We start from the raw sequence: 27,462 nt of genomic DNA, 5'->3' as shown, positions 1-27,462 counted from the left end.
GGTCAATATTCAACAAAAGCCAATTTTATTTCCATTTCTGCGAAGCGTTTTCTATTAAATAAAAAAAATATAAAAATATATTGCATTTAAATTATCCATTAAAAAAATTACCTATACATATTCGAGGTCCGTCGCCAAATGGAAGATAAACACCACTTGGCCGTTTTGCTTTTTCTTCAGCCGAAAATCTTTCAGGAATAAACTTTTCAGGGTCCGAGTAATACTTATTATCGTAATGAATCGCATAAATTGGAATTATAATTTTTTGGCCCTTTTCAATTATTAATGAACTGTTGGGTACTCGATACGTTTGTGATGCTTTTCTGAACAAAGCAACCAGTGGAGGATACTTACGGAGTGTTTCTAAAAAGTATAATAATTATTTGAGTCAATTTATTATTAGATTTATACTTTTTTTTTTTTTTTTATATTTGTTCATTGTAACGACCTCAAGGTCTTTGACAATGCTTATCACAAGTGGGTAGTAGGGAGATCATGTGATCTATTTATCTATGTATATATCACTATATGCATGATACTACCCCCCTTCTCCAAGAGGAGACATGTGCGGTCTTCACTCCCAGTGGAGTGGGACCTAGTTGGAAACCGGATGACGCAATCGGACGACAGCACGGGAAAATGGTGACTGCGTAGAATCACACACATTTTTTTGCACTTTGCTATGAATCGAACCGATGACTGTGTGAGTCGTAAGTCAACTGTGTGACCACTGCGCCACTCCGGCCCCAAGATTTATACTGAAAAAATAAAATATAGACTTGCTTTATTTAAAAACTATTATGAACCTACTTGGCTAATTGATTTGGCAATTTTAATTTTCATATATTGATACTATAATACAAATCAATATTAAATTTGATAAATATGATTATTTTCCTAACAGCACCAATAACTGCAGGGCTTTAAATTAGTTACATTCACAAGTATATTATTAAGAGGAAATTTCGAAATGTGCAAATATTATAAGTTTAACTTACCGGCTACCACAATAGTTATAAACTTATAACAATATAAATATAATACAGAATAAAATCCTAGGTTGATATACCGTTCACGCTCAGAATAATTTTTCGTATACAATGATATTATAACATTGAATTCAAATTTAACACCTTACACTACAGTGGCGCACCGTTGCTACCAGTTACAAACAGATCAACACCCTCTTACCCGCTCTCTTAACTTAATTTTTTTTGAGGGGTTTTTAGGGCATTTTTGTTTTTAATAAGGTCATTGACGTCATATCTTTAGTTATAACCTACAGTTACAATATTACATAAAAAAAAAATTCTACCCCTTTAAGGATTTTTAAATAATTTAATATTATGGAATTGTATTATAATAAACAAAATCACCTGCTATAACCATATCCAAGTAATTAAGATCAATCAAAAGTTCATGGTTAATTTGTCCGTTATTTTTGGACAGTTGTAGTTGTATTTCTTTGCGTACTCTGTCTTGAATAGATTTATTTAATGCTAATTCATATAAACAATAACTTATAGCCGAGGACACAGTTTCAAAACCAGCAGCAAACAATACAAAAGCATTTGCTACGATTTGTGATTCAGCAAATTTTTCTAAAACAATATTTTTGAATTTTACACAACAATCGATTTCTCAATTTAACTAATTTAAAAAAATAAATATCTCACCATGTTTAGGTAAATCTGTATTCAAAACTAAATCATTTCTCGCTTGCATTAAATAATGAACGAAGTCATTTCTGACTATGTTATTCTCAAGTCTGTAAGTCATCGTTTCATTAAACGCCGCGTGAAAAAAGTCTGTTGCGGCCGTTGGAAATTTTTTCAGTCTTACGACTTTCAAAAGTGCAGGAGTAATCATCACACACAATTCTCTCATAAGGACTCTTAGTGAAGGTTTGAATATTAATTTGCCATACTTACGAAATGGGGATTCGTCATCGTTTATGGCGTTCAACTTGAGCCCAAAAGCGCAAGTGCCGATGACGTCGGTAGAATACTTTCCCATGATGTCCTTTACTTCTATTTCGTTGCTGGTTCTATTCAAATCTATATCGATGTTTTTCATCAATTCGTCGCCGCACTCTTTGATCTGATCGTACATTGTCTTTAGCTTTCCCGCCGTAAAAGCAGGGGTCAATTTGTTTCTTATTATTTTCCATTGAGGGTTTTCCATGAGTAACAGGTTGTTCGTCAATGGTTCGGCCACGAAATCCGAGTAAATACCACGATCGGGGAAAGACGAGAAGTCTTTTATCAGCATGTCGTTGATTATTTCTGGATCGCGAACCATTAAATACGGCGTCCTCATCTGGAACACTCCTGCATATTTGTGAGCGGCGAACTTGTGATAGATTTTGTTGTAAAAATCCAACGGATGGTCTTTTCCCAAAGCCACATTCAATAAGTTTCCAAACAACGGAATTGGTTTAATGTAAGGCACGTTGAGCTGTTCCCATTTCTTAAAGGTCGACACGCAGAAATAATAGGCGATCGTAACTATTATTGTACATGGCGTAATGAAATTTATCCACCAATTGGCGGTAAACATGGTCATATAAAAAGTATTATTGACGAATCAAAAAAGCATTGTTCAACTCAAATTATTTATCGGACTCCGGTTAAACAGCTCTAGCTCGAGATATGTAATAAATGGAACTTCAAATATCCTTTGTGTTCACTTGCCTAATATCACGAAAAAAATAATCAATTTAGTTATAAATAGACCAATTAATTAATAGCTTGAAACGGTAAAAAAATCTTAATTATAATGCACGTCTTCCACTACCTATTAATTAACTCTCCACGATAACTCATTCGAACAGATAGGTACGTGTAAAAACTAAAAATGCGTTTTAAGACCCACTCATTAATCGTATGTAGGTACTGTTTTTTCCCACCTATATCTGTTTTAAGTATATAACATAATAACTTATAGATAAGTGCCATAGACACTTAATAATTTTGCTACTTCAAAGTGTTTAAATATTAATTAGCTTAATTCTAATATTTTAGCTGGTTTTTCATATCTAAATATGATGCAATTTATATTATAATACCCATATTAAGATCGTTGCTATTGGTTAATCGGACATGTTTGTTGATTTGTATTATAATTTTTTGTCAATATATTTATATATAAAAATGAATGTTTGTGTGTAGATTAGACCTCTGGGAAGAAGCTAATTTAAAAAGGGTTGCATTTTTTTTTTTATTATTATTCATCGGATTTTAGTACAGTTGGGTTAGGAATTTGTATTGATTGATTATATTAATCCACCGCAGGTGTAATTATGTGAAAACGATAAACTTGTTATTACTTTGATACTCTATATTTAATTCATACACTTACGTACAAACATGAAACAATGGCATACCTGATACTATACTGCTGTGAATCAGAATTTTTATTCCAAGCAGCGGAAAAGTTGAGATGAGTTTTGAATACTATACACTGAATATTATATAATGAATTTAACGAAGTTTGAGTCATATAGAGTTGGTAAATTTAACGGGCAACGAAGTGCACGGGATCAGCTGGTTATTTATAAATCATCGTAATTTGAATTTGATTAAAAGTAACTCATTATTTATTAAGTTTATATCAATGAAAATCAGTTAAGTTAAAAATTAAGTAATGAAAATTAAATTTCAAAGAGTTAAGTTAAAAATTTAAAAAAAAGTCAACTTTTAACTTAACTTTAATTGTCTAACTAGTTTACGCAAAAGATTGGGTTTACCATCATATTTTAATACACCTATTGATGTGCCCAACTCAATGACGAAGTACACTCGACATATACTGTAAAATAGAGTAATTACATACTTACTGACTTCTTTTTTTATTCACAACATAATACAGCAATCGTTTGAGCAGAATTGATTATTGTACGTTTAAATAAAAATCTCTTAATAAATAAATGTGGCAACTACTTTTTTAATTCCAATAAAAACAACTTTTGAGATGTGATATCTAGGGATCTAGCATTATAATTTATAACACTTCAAGTTTTAGGAAATAAAAAATTTTATAAAATTTGTACGACATTATATGATTACCTACAAAATAAATAAACGTAGGTATAGATTAATTTGAACAAATTAGTTTATTCTTTGAATGTAAATATTATGTACCTGTTACTTTGTATTGTATATCTCATTGTAACATTAGTACATTTCTCAGCCATTCGGAGTCTAAAAATGTGGTAAATATAATTATTATGTTATTCTTTTGAGTCTCAAATACAGTAATACTTGTATTTTTCGGATACTGTAATGCATTATGAAACATAAAAAATAATCATAATATACAAGTTTCAGGTTAGAGAAATATAGGAAATGTGATATTCTAGTAATTTATTCTTGGATATTATATAAATATCGTTGTTATTTTAAAATACTGAACTTACTTTTGGTTTAAAAAAATATATAAAACCACTAATCCTGATCTTCATTGGCTTTACAACGTTTTTAAATAAATATATATAACATAATATGACGTATATTTAACTATATGACATACTTCCATACGATAGTTAAATATAATAAAGATATAGCTGGTATCTAAAGATAGTTAGGTATGTATAAGTTAATAAAAAAAATATTTTGAATAATCATTTTGGAAATTTCAAAGACTGTTGTTAATGTAGGTATTAGCTATAAATCACTAAGACTGTAAACATAAAAACATAAATACCTATGTACTTAAATTACAAAATTATAAAAATAATTCATAGAATTCTTATAATCCATGTACAATGTATTTTAAACTTTTTTATTTGACACCGTCTTATTTAATATTAAATATAAAGCATGGAGTGATTTTTAAATTATCTTGGATGGAAAAAAATAAAGTAAAAATCATTCGAGTTCTCAGGTTAAATAGTTATATAGTTAAATCAGTTAAAAACAAATTGTTGAATTAAAACATGAGTGTTTTTTTTTAGTCCATAACTGTAAAATCGTAGGTCAATTAATTCTTTTAAATCTTAGCCAAATTCCATGTTTTGACACCAATGTTAAAACTTTCTTAGAATATTTTAGAGGAATTTCTGTTTTTTCACATGGAAATACTTCAAACTTGGTCAATATTTCAACAAAAGCCAATTTTATTTCCATTTCTGCGAAGCGTTTTCCTATTAAATAAAAAAATATAAAAATATATTGCATTTAAATTATCCATTAAAAAAATTACCTATACATATTCGAGGTCCGTCGCCAAATGGAAGATAAACACCACTTGGCCGTTTTGCTTTTTCTTCAGCCGAAAATCTTTCAGGAATAAACTTTTCAGGGTCCGAGTAATACTTATTATCGTAATGAATCGCATAAATTGGAATTATAATTTTTTGGCCCTTTTCAATTATTAATGAACTGTTGGGTACTCGATACGTTTGTGATGCTTTTCTGAACAAAGCAACCAGTGGAGGATACTTACGGAGTGTTTCTAAAAAGTATAATAATTATTTGAGTCAATTTATTATTAGATTTATACTGAAAAAATAAAATATAGACTTGCTTATTTAAAAACTATTATGAACCTACTTGGGTAATTGATTTGGCAATTTTAATTTTCATATATAGATACTATAAAACAAATCAATATTAAATTTGATAAATATGATTATTTTCCTAACAGCACCAATAACTGCAGGGCTTGAAATTAGTTACCGGTTCTTACCAAAAACTGATAATTTTGCAGATTTTCAAACCTATTTTTATTACCGGTTACCGGTTACCATGATGATTTTTCAGTTTACGTAAAACGTTAAAATAAAATCATAAGTTTTGACAGGTTAATAACCGATTACCGATATTTATTAACACCTAGTAACCCTGGGAGTAACCCTGAGAACATTCCTAATAAGTTGTTGTTAGTGGAAATTAAAAAAAAAAGTTGAGCGTAAATCCGCAATAATTTTCTATGAGCGTCCAAAGTTAAAATGTTGACATAAATCATTAAAATCACGAAAATTGGGCATTGGCTAATCATTTTAAATTAGAAATTCATTAATGTGTGTATATTTGTATATAAGCTTTAAAAATGTAATCCAAGATTCCTCTTAAGTTTTCCTAAATTTAACATACAACTTTATTGGAAAGTAAAATTAAGTTTTTAAGAGCGTCTAAATTGTATATTCACCCGTAAGTTAACAATTTTTATATTATAATGATTTTCTTATTTTGTTGTTATTCAACAACTTATAACTGTAGATTCGTGTAATTTGTTCCAAATGTTTATTTTAACACTTCCTATACTTTATACAATTTTCAAAATATTTTGACTTGTTTTAATCTGTTTAAGGACATTCTCAAATTTCAATTTCTGTTGTTTTTTTCCCTATAAATTTCAATAAATTTTATTCGTATGGTCGAAACACTTAAAAGAATAATACAAGGCTCCTGACAACACTAGTTAAAAAACATACAATTTAAAAAAAAAAATATGAATGTATAAATATTTTTTTTTTATTTTTTTTTATTTTTACATGATATTTACAATCTATTCAAAGAACAATAAGCAAATTAGATAAGAGTATTAAAGAAACATGAGTAATATGACGGAAGAAGCCACCCAGTGATGACACTACCTATTTTGTTTACAGTTTAGGAGGGAAAAATTTGAACTAGGGTTCAGGCATTTAGCAGGTCACGACACCAATTACGTTTGAGACGTCTGACGGGGTTACCCGGAATCGAAGGGACTTCTAGGTTTTTTATAAGAGGGTTAGGATGATTCAGTAACCTACTGTGAAACCGCTTATAGTATATTTTTGCTTCATTTTTAATGGAGTTCATCTTGAGATCCTGCTGAATGGAAAGGTTGGAGACATAAGGTGGAGCATAAAGTAGTTTCCTTAGTGCTATATTTTGGAATGTTTGTATTTTGTTGATGTTTGATATTTTTACATTACCCCAGAGTTGTATGCCATATGTTCAGATTGGCTTAATTAGAGATTTGTAAATTAGGAGTTTAGTTTTAATGTGTGTGTGTTTGTTGTTGTCGCAAAAAGTTTTTAACAGGCGCAGCCGTAGGTTTAGATTTTTTCTCTTAGATGTAAGGTGGGGAGCCCAGGTAAGTCTGCGATCAAGTGTAAGTCCTAGGTATTTGACAGTAGAAGAAGAGTATCAATATTTAAAAAAAATAATTTATGGGTACTTAAACATTCACAAGTTATATTATTAAGAGGACATTTCGAAATGTGCAAATATTATAAGTTTAGCTTACCGGCTACCACAATAGTTATAAACTTATAACAATATAAATATAATACAGAATAAAATCCTAGGTTGATATACCGTTCACGCTCAGAATAATTTTTCGTATACAATGATATTATAACATTGAATTCAAATTTAACACCATACACTACAGTGGCGCACCGTTGCTACCAGTTACAAACAGATCAACACCCTCTTACCCGCTCTCTTAACTTAATTTTTTTTGAGGGGTTTTTAGGGCATTTTTGTTTTTAATAAGGTCATTGACGTTATATCTTTAGTTATAACCTACAGTTACAATATTACATAAAAAAACATTCTACCCCTTTAAGGATTTTTAAATAATTTAATATTATGGAATTGTATTATAATAAACAAAATCACCTGCTATAACCATATCCAAGTAATTAAGATCAATCAAAAGTTCATGGTTAATTTGTCCGTTATTTTTGGACAGTTGTAGTTGTATTTCTTTGCGTACTCTGTCTTGAATAGATTTATTTAATGCTAATTCATATAAACAATAACTTATAGCCGAGGACACAGTTTCAAAACCAGCAGCAAACAATACAAAAGCATTTGCTACGATTTGTGATTCAGCAAATTTTTCTAAAACAATATTTTTGAATTTTACACAACAATCGATTTCTCAATTTTACTAATTTAAAAAAATAAATATCTCACCATGTTTAGGTAAATCTGTATTCAAAACTAAATCATTTCTCGCTTGCATTAAATAATGAACGAAGTCATTTCTGACTATGTTATTCTCAAGTCTGTAAGTCATCGTTTCATTAAACGCCGCGTGAAAAAAGTCTGTTGCGGCCGTTGGAAATTTTTTCAGTCTTACGACTTTCAAAAGTGCAGGAGTAATCATCACACACAATTCTCTCATAAGGACTCTTAGTGAAGGTTTGAATATTAATTTGCCATACTTACGAAATGGGGATTCGTCATCGTTTATGGCGTTCAACTTGAGCCCAAAAGCGCAAGTGCCGATGACGTCGGTAGAATACTTTCCCATGATGTCCTTTACTTCTATTTCGTTGCTGGTTCTATTCAAATCTATATCGATGTTTTTCATCAATTCGTCGCCGCACTCTTTGATCTGATCGTACATTGTCTTTAGCTTTCCCGCCGTAAAAGCAGGGGTCAATTTGTTTCTTATTATTTTCCATTGAGGGTTTTCCATGAGTAACAGGTTGTTCGTCAATGGTTCGGCCACGAAATCCGAGTAAATTCCACGATCAGGGAAAGACGAGAAGTTTTTTATCATCACGTCGTTGATTATTTCTGGATCGCGAACCATCAAATACGGCGTCCTCATCTGGAACACTCCTGCATATTTTTGACCGGCGAACTCGTGATAGATTTTGTTGTAAAATTCCAGCGGATGGTTCTTTCCCAAAGCCACATTCAAAAAGTTTCCAAACAACGGAATTGGTTTAATGTAAGGCACGTTGAGCTTTTCCCATTTCTTAAAGGTCGACACGCAGAAATAATAGGTTATCGTAACTATTATTGTACATGGCGTAATGACATTTATCCACCAACTGGCGGTGAACATGGTCATATAAAAAGTATTTGACGAATCAAAAAAGAGTATTGAGACTAACAATGTTCAATTTAAATTATTAATCGAAACCGGGTTAAACGGCTCTAGCTCGATATATGTAATACATGCAACTTTAAATATCTTCTGTGGTCAAATGCTTAATATTACGATAAAAATAATCAATTTAGTTAGAAATAGACCAATTAATTAATAACTTGGAACGGTAAAAAATCTTAATTATAATGCACGTCTTCCACTACCTGTCAATTAACTCTCCACGATAACTAAATCGAACAGATACGTGTAAACATGTATTGTAAGACTCACTCATTAATCTTATGTACTGTTTTTTCCACCTATATCTGATATAATTATTTATATTATAATAACTTACAGATAAGTGTTATAAACAGCCTTATGCAAATAATTAAAATTGTACATTTTTAATCTTTATTGCCTATAATCTCTATAGTGTTAAGTGCGAGAACAACTTTATAATTTTGCTGCTTCAAATCATTTAAATATAAATTAGCTTAATTCAACATATAAAAAAATTATAATATTTAAGAAAAAATAACTCATATGATATAATTTAAATTATACGTGTATTTGAGCTTTTTGTTAGTTTTTTTGGCCAACGTTGGTGAACAAATTTTAAAAACTCGGCCTTTTGTCCGAGTATCGTTCTATACGAAAAGTGCAGAGTATAATATTTTATGAGAAATGGAATGCACCTCATCTGGAGTTGCCCTTATAGTAAAACATCTGATGACAGAATTCAGATCAAATGAAGAAGAAAGAGAAAAACATTATATACCAACGTACCTACATGATAATAATATAATGGTCACTATATTGTTGTGATCGAATTGTTATTTGTTACCATAAATAAGTAAAATAGAATGTATAAAGCTAATTGTCCCTGTCGCCGAAGCTAAAGTTGTAGTTTTTCAAATTTTCCACAATTCTATAAAATTTGAAAATTAAATTTTATATTTTAAATGCCACCTCAATTTTAAGACTTTTCCACTAATCTAATATAACATCCGTTAGGTACCTATTTAGGGGGGGTCATTTTTGGGCAGTTGTAGTCGAATCTCTATATTTACGCTCAGCAGATCACGTTTAGCTTCGTTGGGTAGTTTAAAAATTAGAGTGAACCGACCAGCGACCTATTATGAAACTGCATGGTAAGAACATTACCATCATCTGTGTAACTATAGTTATATATGTTTGTATGTGTGGTTTTTATGATAGTTCAGTTTTTAAGTGAGTTATAACCATTTTAATTTAAGTTGTATACCTCAGGGGCGCCATTTCAGTTTTTAAATAGGGATGCAAAATTTTTTACCAGGTTACATTTTTCTACCACCAGGCCACACTTATAATAATGAAAATTGAAATGTAGCCCTATTGGAGTTATTTCTAACCTTCCTATTCGGGATGAAAAATCATTAATATTTTAAGTGATAACACTGATAAAAGTATAATATCCCTTTATTTATAAAATATTATTTCAATTAATTCAATTTAACTGATACATCGGGCATCGGTATCAGCATAAAATTATGGCAGGCCAATATGATACGGCGAAAAATAGGGCCACCAATGTATACTCTATAAGATACCCCAAATGGTGCCCTTGATATACCTACGCAAAACTTTGTCTAATACTGGTAGTTTTTTGTTGGTTTCTCCAATTATTAAGAAAATGACTTGGATTTTTTTTACTTTTGACATATAAATGACATGGTGATGACATAAAAAAACTCATATCATTGTAAAATCAATAAATCCATCGATCCTATCAGAATCCAAAATTTTTAGAGACATTATAAAGCGATTACTTACTATAAAGTATTTAATTTTATTTTATTTTTTATTCTGCTTTACATAAACGTATATATTATTATACATTATAATATATGTTATAATATCCATCATCTTGTCTCCATCGGCGTATTTTGCTTATTGCTACATAATGTGAAGTGACACTCGCTTTGTGATACTAATGACTTTATAGGTTGATATAAGTTATAAAGAAATGTTTAAAAAATTATTTTATTTACAAATTTATACTCGTAAACACGGAGGTTGAAGATATTAATAGCTCCAAAAGAATTGAATAATATTTAAAGCAATGGTTCTTAAAATAATAACAAGGCTCTGCAGCACATCAATGACGAGTTAAATAATATCTTTTTATGGTTCTTCAAAAATTATAGTTTATTTCTATACAATATTCAAGCGTTATGAAAAACTGTAAAAATAATTTAGTTTAACCGGTTTGTTAGTGAATATAGCTTTATAATATGATGATTGATGGTAAATAAAGCAATAATAAATAACACATAATTATCTGGTAAATAATATTAAATTATTCTTTAATAGTCTTCCAAATGGATTTCATAGTTAGCTGTCTTTATTGTAAGGAAACACTATCATATTATGTTAGCAATTAGTGGCAATTATACAAGTAGCAAAAATGCTATTCAGATTTTTCGTGTATAAAAACACTCAAAATTATAAATAAAAAATTGACAAGGCAGGGCATTAACAAGTTAATAAGATAAATTTAAGGTAAAAAGGAAAGTAACCTTTATAACTAAGTTACATAACGAGTTTAATTTTTTTTTTAATAATTATTCTAACTTAACGATTTTTTTTTTCGATGATAATATCCAGTTACTTATTGGTTAATTAATTGTATGGCCTTAGTCTTATTTTTATAAATAGTTTTTATAAATTTACTTACTTACCTACATATAATATTTTATATAATATTACATATTATGTTATGCAAATATTTATAACATTTTATATTAAACTGATATTTCTGAATCATCCGTGTTTTTGTACACAGATATATAAGTCTCAAGTTCAGATAATTGTATTGAAGTAAAGTAAACTCAAACGTTTCAAAACAAGTATATAGACGTTATTAGACAAATAAATATAAATACCACTCAGCGACGAGGAGTGTGTATTAGACACTTGTGTGCGTATTTATATATATAAGTTATAATCATAGTTTCTGTACACTATAAACTTAGATAAAACACAAAAGCCTACTTCATATATGACATAATATACTCGCATGTACATATATATATATATATATAAAAAAAACTATATCGGAGCCAAAAAATGTCTAATACACCGCAATAAAAGGTGATGGAAAGACATCAATGATTTGAAGTTTTCCGGCTGATTTATCGGATGAGATTGGACATCCCTATTGCAAACTGTTTGGCCACGTTCCCGGGAGAAGTGATTAATGTTGACTAGGGGTCTTGAAGTAAGCTGGAAGAAAAGCGTTCGTGAGCAGACGGTGCGTTGAATTTAAACCGAGTACTTATGAACAACGAATACAGTGTTTAACTATACCTACACCCACCGCGCGTTTTCTCCGGACCAAACCAATTTTTATTCTATGAAATTTCCACCGCCCATATAAATGCGCTGAGACATATTAATTTATTTTTCGATTCCAGGTCATCAGCTTGGAAGGATGGGTAGACATAATGTATTACGTCCAAGACGCTCATTCGTTCTGGGACTGGATCTACTTCGTGCTGCTCATCGTGGTAAGTTTCGTGCACGATTAGAGATTGATTTAGAAGACGAAGACATTTTAGTCGAAAAAATATTATGATTAAATGTGAAAATAATAATATGTATTACATTATATTATCGTAATATTATTTTCACACGTCTTGTACTATCGAAAACACGCCAAGTTCAACCCCCTAACATACGACGCTCGCCTCACTTAGGTATATAACCCTAAAATGTAAGCCTAATCATTAATTTACTAGTAAATGCGTATTTATTATTGATGCATTGTGATAGATTGTAGCTTTGATAACGTTAAATAAATTACTTATATGCACACAAGAATAACAATATTATTAATTAAAGCAGATCAGAACGTTTGTGTAAGCAAAAGTATATTATTACAATATTCCAATAATTGTATGTGATGTCACTTCGCAGTAACAGATTGCATATTAATACATTGTAATTTATTATATTTTTATCATATACAGCGAGACATAAACTAATTCTTGTTTTTGGTTTGGAATATTAAAGGTTTGAACTTAAACCATCAAACACTGAACCGAAAAATAAATTTACATGTTTTTTTTTTAATTAATAAACAATATCATACTTGAATACATTGTGTGTTCTATTTTTTTTTTTAAATGAATATTATTGATTTCATAAAATATTTTACACTTCGAAATTAAATTATATTCTCAACGGAAATGTTAGTATTTTATTATGAAATATTTTAACACAAGTTCAAGTGTTCATCTTTTTCATACCTACAGTTTTTGTTTTCTTGAATTATAAAATACTTTTTTACAATATGATTATAAAATCCTATTGTCGATTTGAAACGGCTAACTCAATTAGTTTAATTATTTCTTTTGTTATAAAAATAAAAGATGTATTTACATTTACTTGAGTAGGATTACAAAAAAAGATACTGGAAAAGTAAATTATGAAAAAGTACATTAACATTCTGCTGTGCAAAAAAAAAAACTAATATAAACTACGGAATATTCAGTGGGTAGGTAGATATGAGAATAGAAATAAGAACTAAGTTTTAAAACTGTTTGTGTGTATTTGGTTATGTATTATTTAACTATTTTTAAGTAACTTTAGGGAAGTATGAATAAGGAAATTATGATCCTATTGAAATAATGTAAAAAAAGTTGCAAATAATAAGACGCGTAACCAACTGTTCTAAATTTCTGGTGAACAAGTATTTTTTATTTCAAATTAAATTGTGATTTATTATTATAGTAAAACATAATAAAAAACAAACTATGGTCGACAAAATTATTCAAAGCGAATCAAGAGTACGATGCACTGATCAGTGATCACTAATGCAATATTGTATATACATATAGTTAATATATTATAAACTAATTAAAGTGGTCATCAAAAAAAATATCTATCGTGCCATAAATTATTACGTGTAGTTATAGGGGGAATCGATGAAACGTTCATAATTATGAAGTATAACTTAAAGAAAATGTGAAAGTATATATATACAATATTATTATAAAAATACTTTGATTGGTAAATAAATTGGATTACGAATTGATGATGCAAATTTTACCATGAAGTGCGTATTTAAAGTACTTTTATATCTTAATAAAATATATCTGTAAAATCTTAGTTTATTTATGCCGCTTTACTGAGTGTTACACTATAACGTCTATTACTTGATTAGACAAACAGCTGTCGAAATTATATATTATGTCTATAAATCTATTGTAAAATAATATTTCGTGTAATGTGTACAGAGGAATTATGGGAATACATAGTAATCAGTCAGTAAAGGCAATGATAAAATATTTGGTCAGCTGATATTAATGTCAATGATCTTTAGTAGCGATCAGCTATTATTGTTTGTAATAAAGTTTACGGTTAATGGATAAATATTGTTTTATTTTCTTATTATATTCATTCATAATAATGTTTATAGTTCTCTCGAGATTGTCATTAATAATCGTTTGTCACTGCAGACGGGGTAGGTACGTCAGAGATAAATAACTGTCCAAGTGTATCCAACACCGGCGGCAATGCGCCTATACCTACCTATATTATATTATGTTCACTATTTAAAAACATAATATATTTGTCGGGGAAGTCGGTCGATTATAATAATATTGTTATACCATACTTTGATAAACAATAATGATGTAACCGCGGCCGCGTATCTACCGGTAGATGCGATGCTGCCTATTAACAATAACACTGATGACTACGGGACATCTGTGGGGGGAGAAAAACTTTTAGTATCGAATGTAAAGACCGCTGTGCGGCCATCGGTACAACAGCGAACTGTACTTTCGCGTCATCCATCTTCCCATGTGCTACCCTTAATACCCCTTTCGAATTTCCTCTCATATTTTACGGTGTGGCCATAATAATTATTATTGTATAAGGGCAAAATGTTCACCACGCCGCAGTTTGCCGTTAACCACTGCAGAATTTGCAGTGTGTGCGTGCTGAATTTATGTCATGGATCCAAACAAAATCTGTAATAAGGACGAGATTATTCAAAGTGTTTAGTGCGTATATATGTATAATGTAATTTTATGCGTTTGTTGTTTTTTATAATATACAAACGGTTTGGAAATTTCGATGCGTCTTATAAATTATGAGGTTTATTGTTCTGTGATCATCTCGCGAGCGGGGGTTATACGAATTTAATCACATAAATGAGACAATAAACTGTCCCGGGCCATTTTCCTTCCTCGGTCGCGTATAGCATTCTCCCCTTTTAAGGGAAGTAATTACCCGTCGAATTAAAAGCCTTTTTTTAAAGTAGCTCCCAGATTTTTAATTTCACTGTAGAATTATTATGTTTTTTTTTTTAACGTGACGACGAAGACCGTACATAAAAACAATAGCCTAATGCATTCGTAATGGTACGGGTACGGTGCTTAAAATTTGTTCATCTCCTCCCGTGCTCACGGAGGACCACATTTTGAATACACTGACAACCACAAAAGCGTTAGAGAAAAAAAATCTATACACAACGGACATCCAAGGCGAATTAAAAAAAAAAAAAGTGTTTTCTATTGATGTGTGTTCACAATACATTATAATTATTAGAAGGCTTAATTCTAAATCTAAAAGGAAAAAAAAAGAAAGGCATTATTTCCTGCTTAGTGGATATAGTGCTCGCTATTGGTTTTCACACCTACAATACTCTTTAAGTGATTGTTAAGTGCAATGTTTCTATCGTAAATATACGTATATAGTGTTTATATTGTTCACCGTAAGGTCACAAACATAATTTCTTACATATAATTGTTCAAGATTTTAAGTGTGCTTAGCATCAAAAAATATTATAATAATATGCACATTCTTTATTCTTTTCTAATCGGGTTGAAAAATAAGCCATGTAATAAATATAACGTTTAGGCAAATTATAAAAAAATATGTTTTTACACGAGTATAATAGTATTAAAGATTATACAATAAAAATAAATTAATTAATCTTTACAAATTATTTAATTCAGTATATTTTGTCCACCATTAATGTTAAAATAGATCATATTCTTAATCATTCATCTTATTTCTAAAAAAGAACTAGTTATTATATTTTTTAATCGTACAATAGTTATTTCACACTTCTTCTTAATATTTATATTTCTAAATCACTGCCAAACACATGCGATTATTGAACACCAAATATATTATTTATTTAAGAAATCAAGTGATAAATTTAAAAAAAAAAACAAATCAAACAATTTATTAGGTAATATTATTTTACAATTTATTTTGAGCACAAATGTTTTCTAGGTTATTGTAAACGATAATGCAATAGCTAAATTGACATAGTATAAATTTGACAACCAAAAATAATTTAAAAGCATTTTTCAATAAATAAAAATATATACATATATATTATATTTATCATTAAATGTGTGCATCGTTTATACTCATTGTAGCACTGACAAGCACACACTTAGTACAATATTGACTAAATATACTAAAAAATTGGTCGGAAACTTAATTAATGTCGCGACAATGCGAACAAATTAAAAAAATAGGAAAAAATTCCTTAATTTTATATTGACTAAAGATAATACGTCACATCAAGTCTAAACTACTCGGGACAGATCTAATTTATGGCTTACGTATTATCAACCCATAGAACGTACATTAAAATGTAGTGCAAGGTCTTTCAAGAATTGGACACTTACATTAAAGCCATACAACTAAATGAGGGATGTATTTAATTTTTTACGACTTATTATGATAATATATAAAATATATAATTCAATATTTCGAAATCATATTATTGATATAAATAAACATAAATAATACTTTTATTTTGATATTTTTTTAATGATTGTATTGAAGAATACTACAAGGGCAATTTTTAGAAATGTCATTCTTGATTATTTACGACAGTTGTATTCAAAAAGATGTATCAAATTTGTATTGAATCAACGTTTTGAAAAAATATATAGGTAATGTTCACTATTTGAATATTCTAAAGTATTGCTGACAAAAAAAAAAAATTATAAGACAGAAAAAAATGGGCCAATGATTCGGAGAAAACCCACCAAAAATCTTGACAAATTGAAACATATTATACACCAACTGCACACTGAATATTTCCTTAATATTTCATTTCACCTCAAAGTGTTCCGAAGCAAAGCTGTTCTGCCAGTTTCAATTTCTTCCCCCGATCGTACGTTTTTCATTCTATAAAGTGAAAAAAACGCAACAGGCTAAACACGTCTTTCTGGTTTCGCACTTTTCAGAGTGCATATTTAAATTTTAGACATAAACAAATTCAGCCCAAAGTTGTCAACGGAATTTTCAACGTTGAAAAAAACAATATTCGATATTGCTCTACTAGCCTAATAGTATACTTCCAATATAATATCTTATAAAAATATAATAATATACATAATAATATTATACACATTTCTAAATATTCAATTAGATACTATATTATGGATTTAGTTTTTTTAAACAATTTTTTCATGATACGATATTTAAGTAATCCAAAATTTGGTATATCAACATTTGATAGTCCTACCAATTTATAACAAAATTAGAAAATAATACATTGCGTCACTTATGCAGCAAAAATTAAACACGTTAATAATTATTGTATAATATAATTTTAATGATAAAATTAATTTGTAAATTGTATGTCTAATGTTTATACTGCAAAAAGAAAACCGTAGGTATTATAAAATCATAAAATATTTTATGCATTTCACTATTACAGAATATAGTATGATTGCAGATGACCTTAAAATAATATTGTTATTAACCAATAAATAAAAATAAAAAATAAATAAAGTAAACACAAAACTATCAGCACATTTTATCAACTGAATATTTTATTTAATTTAATTTGTTTTTAAATTTAATTAAATTTAAATTTAAATTTTAGTTATTGAAAGAATTTTTAATTTAATAAGATTTATAAAAATATATAAGACATTTAAATTTCATTGATCAATAAAACTACATAATATACTGATTAGGGAAAAAAATTATCAATGACGCGTACATCTTAGTTTTAAAAACACATTTCTTAAAAAAAAAAAAAAAACAGTAGTATTTAATAAATAATTATTTGATATAATCAGATATTAGACACATCATAATATGTCATAATATATCATTCATTAAAATAAAATAAACTATAAAGTACTTTAATATCATCATAATCTGTACAACAATTTAATTGCATACTAAGTGTTTTACTTAATATATATACATTATACATATAATTTATGATAAATCGCTACCTATTAAAATCTTAATCTCATTAATAACACGCGTAATAAATACTGAACAGTCGAGTGACAAATAGTATAATGGATTATATAAATTATGCTATTTCCGAAGGGAAAAAATTATAAATGTAAAATGATGCAAGATATAATAATAAGATAAAGATTATAAAATATGTAATAAAGATTAACATCCAAAAAGTATTTTATTTCTTTAGCTTACTTACTTAGTTATATAGCTAAAGATATTCAAGAAAGTAAATTATCAATATATTTAACGAATGGATAGAAACAATTGAAAAAAATAATGAATTGCTATGTAAATCGTTTTTTACCATATAATAGTAATTATATGGTAATATATGTAATCTGGTAATCATCAAATTACAATCTGCGTTTTATTTTCGCAATTTTTTTATCTACATTATAAGGTACATCTAAATAAAATTGTCCTTGTGACATATGTACATTGTACACATATGTTTTTGCGCTGGGTACGATTTTTATTTTTTTTATTGTGGAAGATTTTTCATTATAATTGGCGTTATGGTACCTATAGAAACCGATGAATAATATAATAACGTTAAGTCGTTAACTTAGGTAGTAACAAAATAAATGGACCAGCAAAATGTAGATACCTACAACTTTTTTTTGGTATTCACATTTTCTGTTAGCATGAATAATTTTACGCAATTACGTTATCACAGAAACCCAGTTTAAGCATTTAAAAACATATCTATTATTTAATGTTTTTTCTATCGTGCTAATCGAAAAACACATATTAAAGAAAATTGGTTATTTAAAAATATTATATGGTACTATTCATAATATTTCATATATTATTAAATTATTTTCTGTTGTACCCACTTAACGTAAACGTGTCAGTAAAATCCTTATATATGTTAAAGTTACTACAATATTCTACAGAAATGTATTCTTATAGTGATTAATTATTTTATGTTAACTGCATAATAATCAAATTTAACATTTATACTGAATCGTTATTAATAGAGAACAATAACTACTTCCGATTTTAAGCAAAATATAATAATATTATGTAATGCAAACAAAGATGTCCAATGATAATTTTTGAGGTACCTAACTATAAATACTTGTTGGTGATAATTTATTTTTAATGAATGTTTATATAACTTACTATATAGTATATAGGTACTTAAATTTTATTAATATCACAAAATATAGCCCGAAAGCATAATAATATATTCTTCATGTGTTACATTGAAGAAAACAGAATATTAATGTATTATGAGATTTCATCATTAAGAAACTCATAGATGAGATAATATTTTTGGAAAAGAAATCGTACATTTTAAAATTTTAAAAACCTGCACCATTTAAAAGAAAAGCTCAACAATGTATTTTTGAAATTATTTTTCCTGATTTAATCCACCGTGATTTTTATTTAATTCACCCAAATAGTTGAGTCATAAAATACCGCATACAACAATATAGAACACTATAATATTATAATGTATAAATTAATCAAATGATTTTCTGGGAGTCAACTTTGATGATATTATTTGATTAAGAGCAAATTGGACGGATTACGTTATCTCGACCGTTCTCGACCAAATAGTATACTATAAAGAATGACCAACGGTCGTTTTGGTACAAATTTATCGTCAGAATATTAATAATTCATGACAAAATCGCACAATTGGACGGGTGGATTTCACGTTATATATTATGCGATACCTACGCATAAAAACTTGCATATTATACAAACCAACATCCGCTAATAACTGCAGTTATAGTTTCGCACGAGGACAGGACTGTAGACATCGATAGGACGTACTAATATACATACTATAAAACCATCAAACTGTATAGCCATTTTTGTTTTTCGCGTAAATCCGCGTAGTTGTTTTTTAAAAGCTGCATATTATTATCGAACGTGTTATTAAATCATTGCGTTCAACGTTGATCACCCACCCGAGATGTGAGCACGTTTCGTCACACTCCAGGGATTACAATTAGTACCTAGTAGATAGGTATGATAAAATCCAATTACACACGCCGCTAAAATCGTATAATGATATAACACGTCGATGCTCTCTGCAGAGGTATTGTAGTCGTCATCTCTGAGGCTTAGACACACATTGTCGCGTAGTCTTAAGGACTTGTGCCATATCAGCGCATCACCGTTCGTCACTATACTGCACATTTACGCGACAAACGGACTTTCGGATGGTTCTTACCGACAGCAACCAACTTTAGGTAATAATATAGTTCGCAATGTGTCCATAATATAATATCGTCATGGGCCAGCGTTTACCCGTGTCCCGTGAAGATTTTTATTATAATTTAGTAGATTTGATTTGATTTGTTTTTACAACCGTCGTAAAATCATTCAAGCTTTCTTCGCATGGTCTGAAATCGTATAATGATAATACACGTCGGTGCTCTCTACAGTATTGTAGTCGTCCCATCTGAGGCTTCGACACACATTGTCGGTATAATCATTAGTCACGTAGTCTTAAGGACTTGTGCCATATCAGCGTCACCATCCTGCGCATTTATGCGACAAACGAACTTACAGTTGTTTCTTACTCGGGTCTTTACCGACAATAACCAGCTTTAGGAAAAAATAGTTCGCAATATGTGTTAATAATAATATATTATCGTCCTAGGCCAGCATTTACCGTTGAAGATTTTTATTGTTCAGTAGATTTGATTTCGATTTATTTTTAAAACCGTCGTAAAATCATTTAAGCTCTCTTCGCACGGTCTAAAATCGTTTAACGATAGAACTCGTCAATGCTCTCTGTTTTCGTCTCCGAGGCTTAGCACGTTGTCACTGATGTAGTTTTAGTCTCGCGGACTTGTGCCACATACATATATATAATATTATATATATATATATATATTTATATAGGTATCAGCGTATTACCTTTCATCACTATCATAGATAAACGTTTATGCGACAAACGAGCGTGCAGAAGATATAATATATTATGATATGATCTCCCTGCGAACTATCATTGGGCCTAAAGATGGTTACTGTCGGTAACAGATCATCGGTAACGTGATCGTCATGGACCAGGCCGTTTACCGCGGTGATGATTTTATTATTCAGTAGATTTGATTTCGATACATTTTCACAGCCATGGTAAAATTATTTGGTCTTTCTTTGCAAAGGGTTTATGATTATCGCGTCTGTTTATTTTTTCAACGTGTAATCATCGTTGAAACAGAATAATATTTTTTCTGTAAATCATCACAATGTTTACCTGCACGTAAAATAATACAGCGAACCAATACCTAATTAATTATGTTTATAAGCGTTTATACTTTATAGTTTGGGTATGTGTAGAATGGGATGGCAGCAGAAATCTCCTTAATACTTTAGTGCAATTATTAGTGCACAACCTGGTCCGTCCAAACTTTAAATAGGCTTATAAATAATGAACTGTATAGGTAATAATTATAATAATTTCGCAAGTACGCATTGAATAAATTTAAAACTCTCTTTTACTGTTGTGCAAGTAAAAACAATATATTATTTTAAAACCTTATTTTTCAATGATGAAACAATGTATTATTTAATTCGACTATAAAAAAATAATAACGAAATAATCAAAGCTTATCTAACACGCTTAAATAATATACAATTTAAATTAATATTTGTGTATATAATAATATATATTAAAATTAAACTTACCAATATTCACAGATTATATGAGATACCCAACACTTTTAGTATATTTAGATTGTCATACTGGATTGCACCCCAGAAAATTTTAATTTGAGAGATATTATATCACGTTATCGTGTTACAAATTAGTTACTATTCAATAATTTCATTTAAATATTACTGAATAACTTACATTTGTTTGGAATAGGTACAATTGAAGTTTATTTATTAATACATCAAAACAATTTTACGTAAAATATCCTGGGAAAAAACTGATCAAATTCAGACACAACAAATTAAATCGTTTAGCTCAGATTTACACCAGGTTGAAACTTTTATCTAAGTTCACTAAAATGTAAGGTTTTAAACAATTTCTCTCACAGAACAGTGTCTAACACTAATTATTATAAATTGTTTTGAAAAATATTGCGTTACCTTTGGTTAAAAATAGAGTGTATTAAATATTTCTATTTTATTTTATTAACGTTTATTCAATTACATTTTATTCTAACTGTTAGGTAATAAATTGATCTATCGTTTAGTCAAGTTTAAAATAACTACCAATTAATAATAACGTCAAGTTAATCAAAACGATTAATGTAAAAATGATATCATCATCTAGTAAGTAATAAACTTAAGTCTATAAAAGTCTATTTTAAGTGATAAAATTATATTAATAACAATAAAAAAAATATTGACATAAATTTAAAAAGTATTGAATATCGTTAGATAATATTCATGAATATTGACAATTACTTTGTTATTATTATTTTCTCTCAATATCTATAAAATAAAATAATACTATGCAATTTAATCATTTTTGAGTACTAATAAGTGTTATCTGAAATTGTATTTTCAACGATTTAGAGAACATTTACTTCAAATGGCGCGTATATCATATTTTATCTTTTGTCATGTCCTTAATTTTTACATACTCGATTTAATCCTGATAAGTAAGCATATAATACAAATGGTATAAAACACACTTCGATATGTTTTTGTATAAAACCACTCAGAAAGCAATTTATTGACAAAAATTGTCATAATTCATTTCCTAATCAACATATTAATATAATATTATTTTGTGTAACTGCAGCATACATACTGTATCACTATTTATTTAGATTTGTATCATAAAATTAAACTAGAAACTACGACGAGTATTAAAGTAATCAACAATCATATATGAATCCCAAATTTCAGATAAATCTTTATAAGTTACGAGTGAGACACAGAATACTTTTGACGTACTACCTATGATGATTATTGATTGTACATAATATTAAAGTCTGAACCTTATGTTTGATACCTTCTTATTTTCAGAGAATTGAGAGAAGTTAACAACAAAACGTTATTGTTTATATTAAAAAAAACAAAATTATTTGATTTTATGTTAATCGTGAATCGAAATATTATACGTATCTAACATTACAATTATTTACTAAAATGTAAACGGCGTATGCACCTAAATTTCATTAAAATACATCCGTCGTAAATACCGGTTTTATGGTATTGAATTTCATATTGTAAAATATTATAGATAATAAAGGCAAGTAGGTACGGATAGGTCATTGATTAAAAAAAATTTCAAAATGGCCGAATATTATATTTCAATGCAAAAATATTACTCGGCTGAAAATAATGTCAATCGTAAAATCAGGTTACAACTTTGTTCGGTTATTTGAACAAAACGATATTTTTCTGGTACTCATACCTACCGTACTTGCCGTTACAGGGCGATCCATTTAACGCAAGACACTATCATTATTTCAAAAAACGTTCATGTTTTTGAAAATATTTTGTTTTAACGACTTAAACTTGCTATTAAGAAAATGTATCGAATTTATTCATAAAATACATTATTTTTTTTATTAATTTTATCACAATTGTATCTAAGCACTTAAATTGAACAAGATACAAACAGTCGTACTAAAGGTATATAAATTCGATAAAACAACAATTACAATTAATTATTTTGGTCTTCATCTCGTGTCCGGTGCTGGACAGTTTTATTACTAAACATATCAATTATACATACTAATTACCATACATACCATACATAGTATAGATATCAAAGTTCATACATAAATAAATATAAATGAGTATACATCAAAAGTAATCTGATAAGTATATAAATAACAACACATATATAGAGAATTGTTGTGGCCAAATCGTTTGTGTGAACCAGTGGGCAGCGAGTTGTAACGTAGGTATATGACTTTTTTTATTGGATATCGCTAAGTCATTTTTATATTACTTTGGCAAGATAATATAATATTATTATGTATTAAAAAAAGTAAAGTGATCGATGTTGAGTGATCCAAATAAATAGTATTGGTTGTAGCAAGTATAAAAACAAATATTTTAAAACTAAAATATTTTCACGTTTCTCGAGTGTATTGTTTTGACATATTTTTATGGAAATTCACATAACTGGATTTTTTTACGCCCTAGCTGATACGCACCCTTTTCAATTTAATATAACGTGTGAAAAATGTTATAGTACCTATCATGAATGTGACAAAAATATGCCAGTATCTTTTATTGAATATAACAATTTGTTATTATTTTTAGTTAAAAAATATATTCCAATTTTATACTTTAAACTTTTAAAAAATATAAAATTTACTCATTAAATATGATATATTATGGTTTTTAATTACCGACCTTAAATCGGGTTTTTTAGTTTAGAAACTAAAAAAACCATATCTAAATAAAAAAAAACGGTTGAAACAAAAATTACATGCCATATTATAGTTATAAAATCATGATACATTATGATTCAAATTAATTTAGATTTGTTATAAGTTGTAAGCAAAATGAGGTAAACATTCATGCTCAACTACAGTTTAACAATATGTGGATGGAAAGATCGATTCAAACATCAAAAGTTAGTTCCTGAGTGCATATAAGCCTGTGCGTTTAAATACTTTATTGAAATATGCATCACTCAGGATTGAGAAGTTTGTAAAGTCTAACCATAACTAAACAGAATTCATAAACAGTAATGATTTTTTTTTTTTTTAATTTAAAAATAATAATCGCGAAACTCTTAAAAAGCTATTGAACCCGTCAGGCAGACGTTTGAATTTTACTTGAAATAGAAAAATATTTGTACAAATTAATTGATACTCGTAAAACACAATTAAAGTATTGGTAAACAAATAGAAAATAATATATCACATTTCACACTATTGGTGTATCGTAAGTCATTGAGGCAAATATAGGCAACAAGATACACTGACTGAAATCAACCTTTTTTTTTTTTGTACTTGCTCTAGAAATATTAAGGAAATAAAATGGACAACCATTAGACTTCGTAAGTAGATACTTATACGGTTTTATGAGTATAACGTATACAAAATATTTTATAGATACGAGTAATCATATATACTATCTAATTTATCATAGGTATGTAAAAAAATATAATAATGGTTGGTGACTACAATCTTCCAAAATTAATTTGGCTTCCTAGCTCTATTGGCTTTTTCCCTATCTTATCCAACTTAACTTTAACTAAGTCAGAATTTTTGTCAAAATTATCTTTTTTAAATATTTTTCAATTTAACCATATAGTAAATAACAATGGTTCAATTTTAGATTTGATTTTATCTGATGCAAATAACATTTCAGTTTATAAGTCAGATTGCCCGCTTCTTCCTTGTGATAGCTATCATCCAGGTTTACTTATTTCTTTCCCCAATACTATAATAAATCTTATTGATTATAATTTATGTACTTATAATTTCTATGACTGTAACTATTTTGATATTAATTTTACCTTAGCCTCGGTTAATTGGTGTAATCCGTTTAGAAACTTAACCATAAATGATGCTGTAAATTTTTTTTATTGTATTATTTATGAAATTATTGATATATTCGTTCCTAAAATTATTAAACGTCATTCATACTACCCGATTTGGTTTACAAAAAATTTAAAAGCTCTAATTTAAAAAAAAAAAAAATTGCCCATAAAGTATATAATAGTACCAGTTTGGTGAGTGACTACATATCCTTTTCTGAACTTCGTGCCAAGTGTAAATTCTACTTAAAAGCAGATTATCAACTTTATATTAATAATTTACAAAAAAACTTAAAGGTCCACCCTAAACATTTTTGGAAATTTATAAATAATAAACTCAAAGTCAACTTTTTACCTAATTGCATGCATTTATGTAATGAAAAATTTGATTCACCTAATGATATTGTCAATGCTTTCTCTAAATATTTTTCTAGTGTATATGAAAATAACAATAATATTAATTTGAGTTATAACCATCAAAATCAACCAAATGTACTCCTATCTCCTTTGCACTCACGTACAATACATTTACTTGATAATTTTAATTCACTTAACTCACTTACTTCTAGCCCATGTCCAGGTCCTAATTTAATCCCAAGTATATTTTTCAAAAACTGTACTTATACTTTTTCTACGCCCTTATTATATCTATTTAATCTGTCACTATCTACTGGTATTTTTCCTGATGCATGAAAAACTATTATTATTCGCCCTGTACCAAAATTATCATCAGACCTATCTAATATCTCCAATTACCGACCAATCTCACTACCTTCTATTATACCCAAGGTATTCGAATCTATTATTGCAGCAAAAATTGTACCTCTTTTAACAAATGTTATCGTTGACGATCAGCATGGTTTCCGGCGTAATAAGAGTACCATTACTAATCTGCTCGTCTTCCAATATTTCTTATCTGATGCCCTTAAGGCTGGTAATAGTGTTGACGTTATTTACACTGATTTTTCCAAAGCTTTTGATAAATTTAACCACCAGATTTTATTTACAAAATTAGAACAAATCGGAGTATGTGGTTCCCTCCTAAACTGGTTAATTTCTTTTACCCAAAATCGTTTCCATATTGTTTCTTATAAAGGTTATAATTCTACCCCAATGCGTATCACATCTGGTGTTCCGCAAGGATCTCACTTAGCTCCAATATTATTCAATAAATTTATTAATGATATACAATTTCAAAATTGCTCTGAGCTAATGTTTGCAGATGATATTAAATTGTTTCGTACAGTTAATTCACAATAATTGGATGCTGATTTACATCAATCTGAATTAAATATCCTTTATGATTTGTGCACTAAAAATTATCTATCACTTAATATTAATAAATGTCAGATAATGACTTTCACTAGATCTAGATCTACTACTAATTTACCTTATAAATTACCTTATAAATGGATTAACTCTTCTACGTTCTACAGGTCCTATTAAAGACCTAGGTATATTATTTGACCCAAAGCTAAAATTTGACTGTCATATTCACATGGTAATTAATAAATCGCTTCAATTACTAGGTTTTATTAATCGTAGCTGTACGAACTTTACTGACCAACTTACTTTAAAATCGATTTACTGTTCGTTAATACGACCCATCTGTGAATACGGCTCTATTGTATGGTCTCCCTACCAGACAGGAAAAAAAACAAGATTGGAAAAAGTACAGCACAAATTCTTACGCTACATCTCATTTAAATGCTCCATACCTAGAGAACCTCACACATCTTACAATCCACTCCTGTCTTTATTAAACCTCCAGACGTTGGAAAACAGACGTATAAGTCTTGACTTATGTTTCTTGCATAAGATTTTGAATGGTAATATAGACTGTCCAGATTTTTTAAGCCATTTAACTTTCTATACTCCCACTTTTAACACTCGATCAACAAACACTTTTCGTTTAAGCATACAAATTACTA

General features: G+C 28.6%; 3 protein-coding genes across 11 annotated transcripts in view; 1 reads left to right on the top strand and 2 right to left on the bottom strand.

Annotated features, from left to right (window-relative positions):
* The window catches only part of LOC100166077 (voltage-dependent T-type calcium channel subunit alpha-1H), a 459,662-nt gene that overhangs the window by 322,013 nt on the left and 110,187 nt on the right, over positions 1 to 27,462 (top strand). For 5 of the 6 annotated variants that reach the window (XM_029488267.1, XM_029488266.1, XM_016804685.2 and 2 more), the window contains exon 8: positions 12,279 to 12,371. In XM_029488267.1, coding sequence (XP_029344127.1) covers positions 12,279 to 12,371 — 93 coding nt within the window. Of the gene's footprint in view, positions 1 to 11,922; positions 12,116 to 12,278; positions 12,372 to 27,462 lie in introns of those variants that run through there. The other variant, XM_029488270.1, reaches the window with a different exon arrangement.
* LOC115033844 (probable cytochrome P450 6a13) lies at positions 77 to 3,080 on the bottom strand. 3 transcript variants are annotated; one of them, XM_029488277.1, is made up of 3 exons: positions 1,677 to 3,046; positions 1,377 to 1,601; positions 77 to 363 (listed from the first exon to the last, which is right to left on the bottom strand). In XM_029488277.1, the coding sequence occupies exons 1-3, from the start codon at positions 2,563 to 2,565 to the stop codon at positions 92 to 94; spliced, it is 1,386 nt and encodes a 461-aa protein (XP_029344137.1). In that variant the 5' UTR covers positions 2,566 to 3,046; the 3' UTR covers positions 77 to 91. The 3 variants fall into 3 exon arrangements, with proteins under 3 accessions (XP_029344137.1, XP_029344138.1, XP_029344139.1); XM_029488279.1 differs by lacking the exon at positions 77 to 363 and adding an exon at positions 710 to 758 and having other exon boundaries at positions 1,677 to 3,074; XM_029488278.1 differs by lacking the exon at positions 1,377 to 1,601 and having other exon boundaries at positions 1,677 to 3,080.
* LOC100159226 (probable cytochrome P450 6a13) lies at positions 4,492 to 9,118 on the bottom strand. Of its 2 annotated transcripts, XM_001948408.5 has the most exons (4): positions 7,914 to 9,116; positions 7,614 to 7,838; positions 5,203 to 5,454; positions 4,492 to 5,143 (listed from the first exon to the last, which is right to left on the bottom strand). In XM_001948408.5, the coding sequence occupies exons 1-4, from the start codon at positions 8,800 to 8,802 to the stop codon at positions 4,977 to 4,979; spliced, it is 1,533 nt and encodes a 510-aa protein (XP_001948443.2). In that variant the 5' UTR covers positions 8,803 to 9,116; the 3' UTR covers positions 4,492 to 4,976. The 2 variants fall into 2 exon arrangements, with proteins under 2 accessions (XP_001948443.2, XP_016660176.1); XM_016804687.2 differs by lacking the exon at positions 7,614 to 7,838 and having other exon boundaries at positions 7,914 to 9,118.

This window comes from Acyrthosiphon pisum, chromosome A1, assembly GCF_005508785.2.
Source record: "Acyrthosiphon pisum isolate AL4f chromosome A1, pea_aphid_22Mar2018_4r6ur, whole genome shotgun sequence".
NCBI lineage: Eukaryota > Metazoa > Arthropoda > Insecta > Hemiptera > Aphididae > Acyrthosiphon > Acyrthosiphon pisum.
The sequence above is the reverse complement of the archived record's forward strand: the minus strand, read 5'-3'. Positions and strand labels throughout refer to the sequence as shown.

Excerpts from the sequence above, each read along its gene's own strand:
- LOC115033844 (XM_029488277.1), bottom strand. The coding sequence starts at position 2,565 with ATGACCATGTTTACCGCCAATTGGTGGATAAATTTCATTACGCCATGT. Across the intron at positions 1,602-1,676 it reads TACAGATTTACCTAAACATG|AAAAATTTGCTGAATCACAA; the intron begins GTGAGATATTTA and ends ATATTGTTTTAG. Across the intron at positions 364-1,376 it reads CTTGGATATGGTTATAGCAG|AAACACTCCGTAAGTATCCT; the intron begins GTGATTTTGTTT and ends TATACTTTTTAG.
- LOC100159226 (XM_001948408.5), bottom strand. The coding sequence starts at position 8,802 with ATGACCATGTTCACCGCCAGTTGGTGGATAAATGTCATTACGCCATGT. Across the intron at positions 7,839-7,913 it reads TACAGATTTACCTAAACATG|AAAAATTTGCTGAATCACAA; the intron begins GTGAGATATTTA and ends ATATTGTTTTAG. Across the intron at positions 5,455-7,613 it reads CTTGGATATGGTTATAGCAG|AAACACTCCGTAAGTATCCT; the intron begins GTGATTTTGTTT and ends TATACTTTTTAG.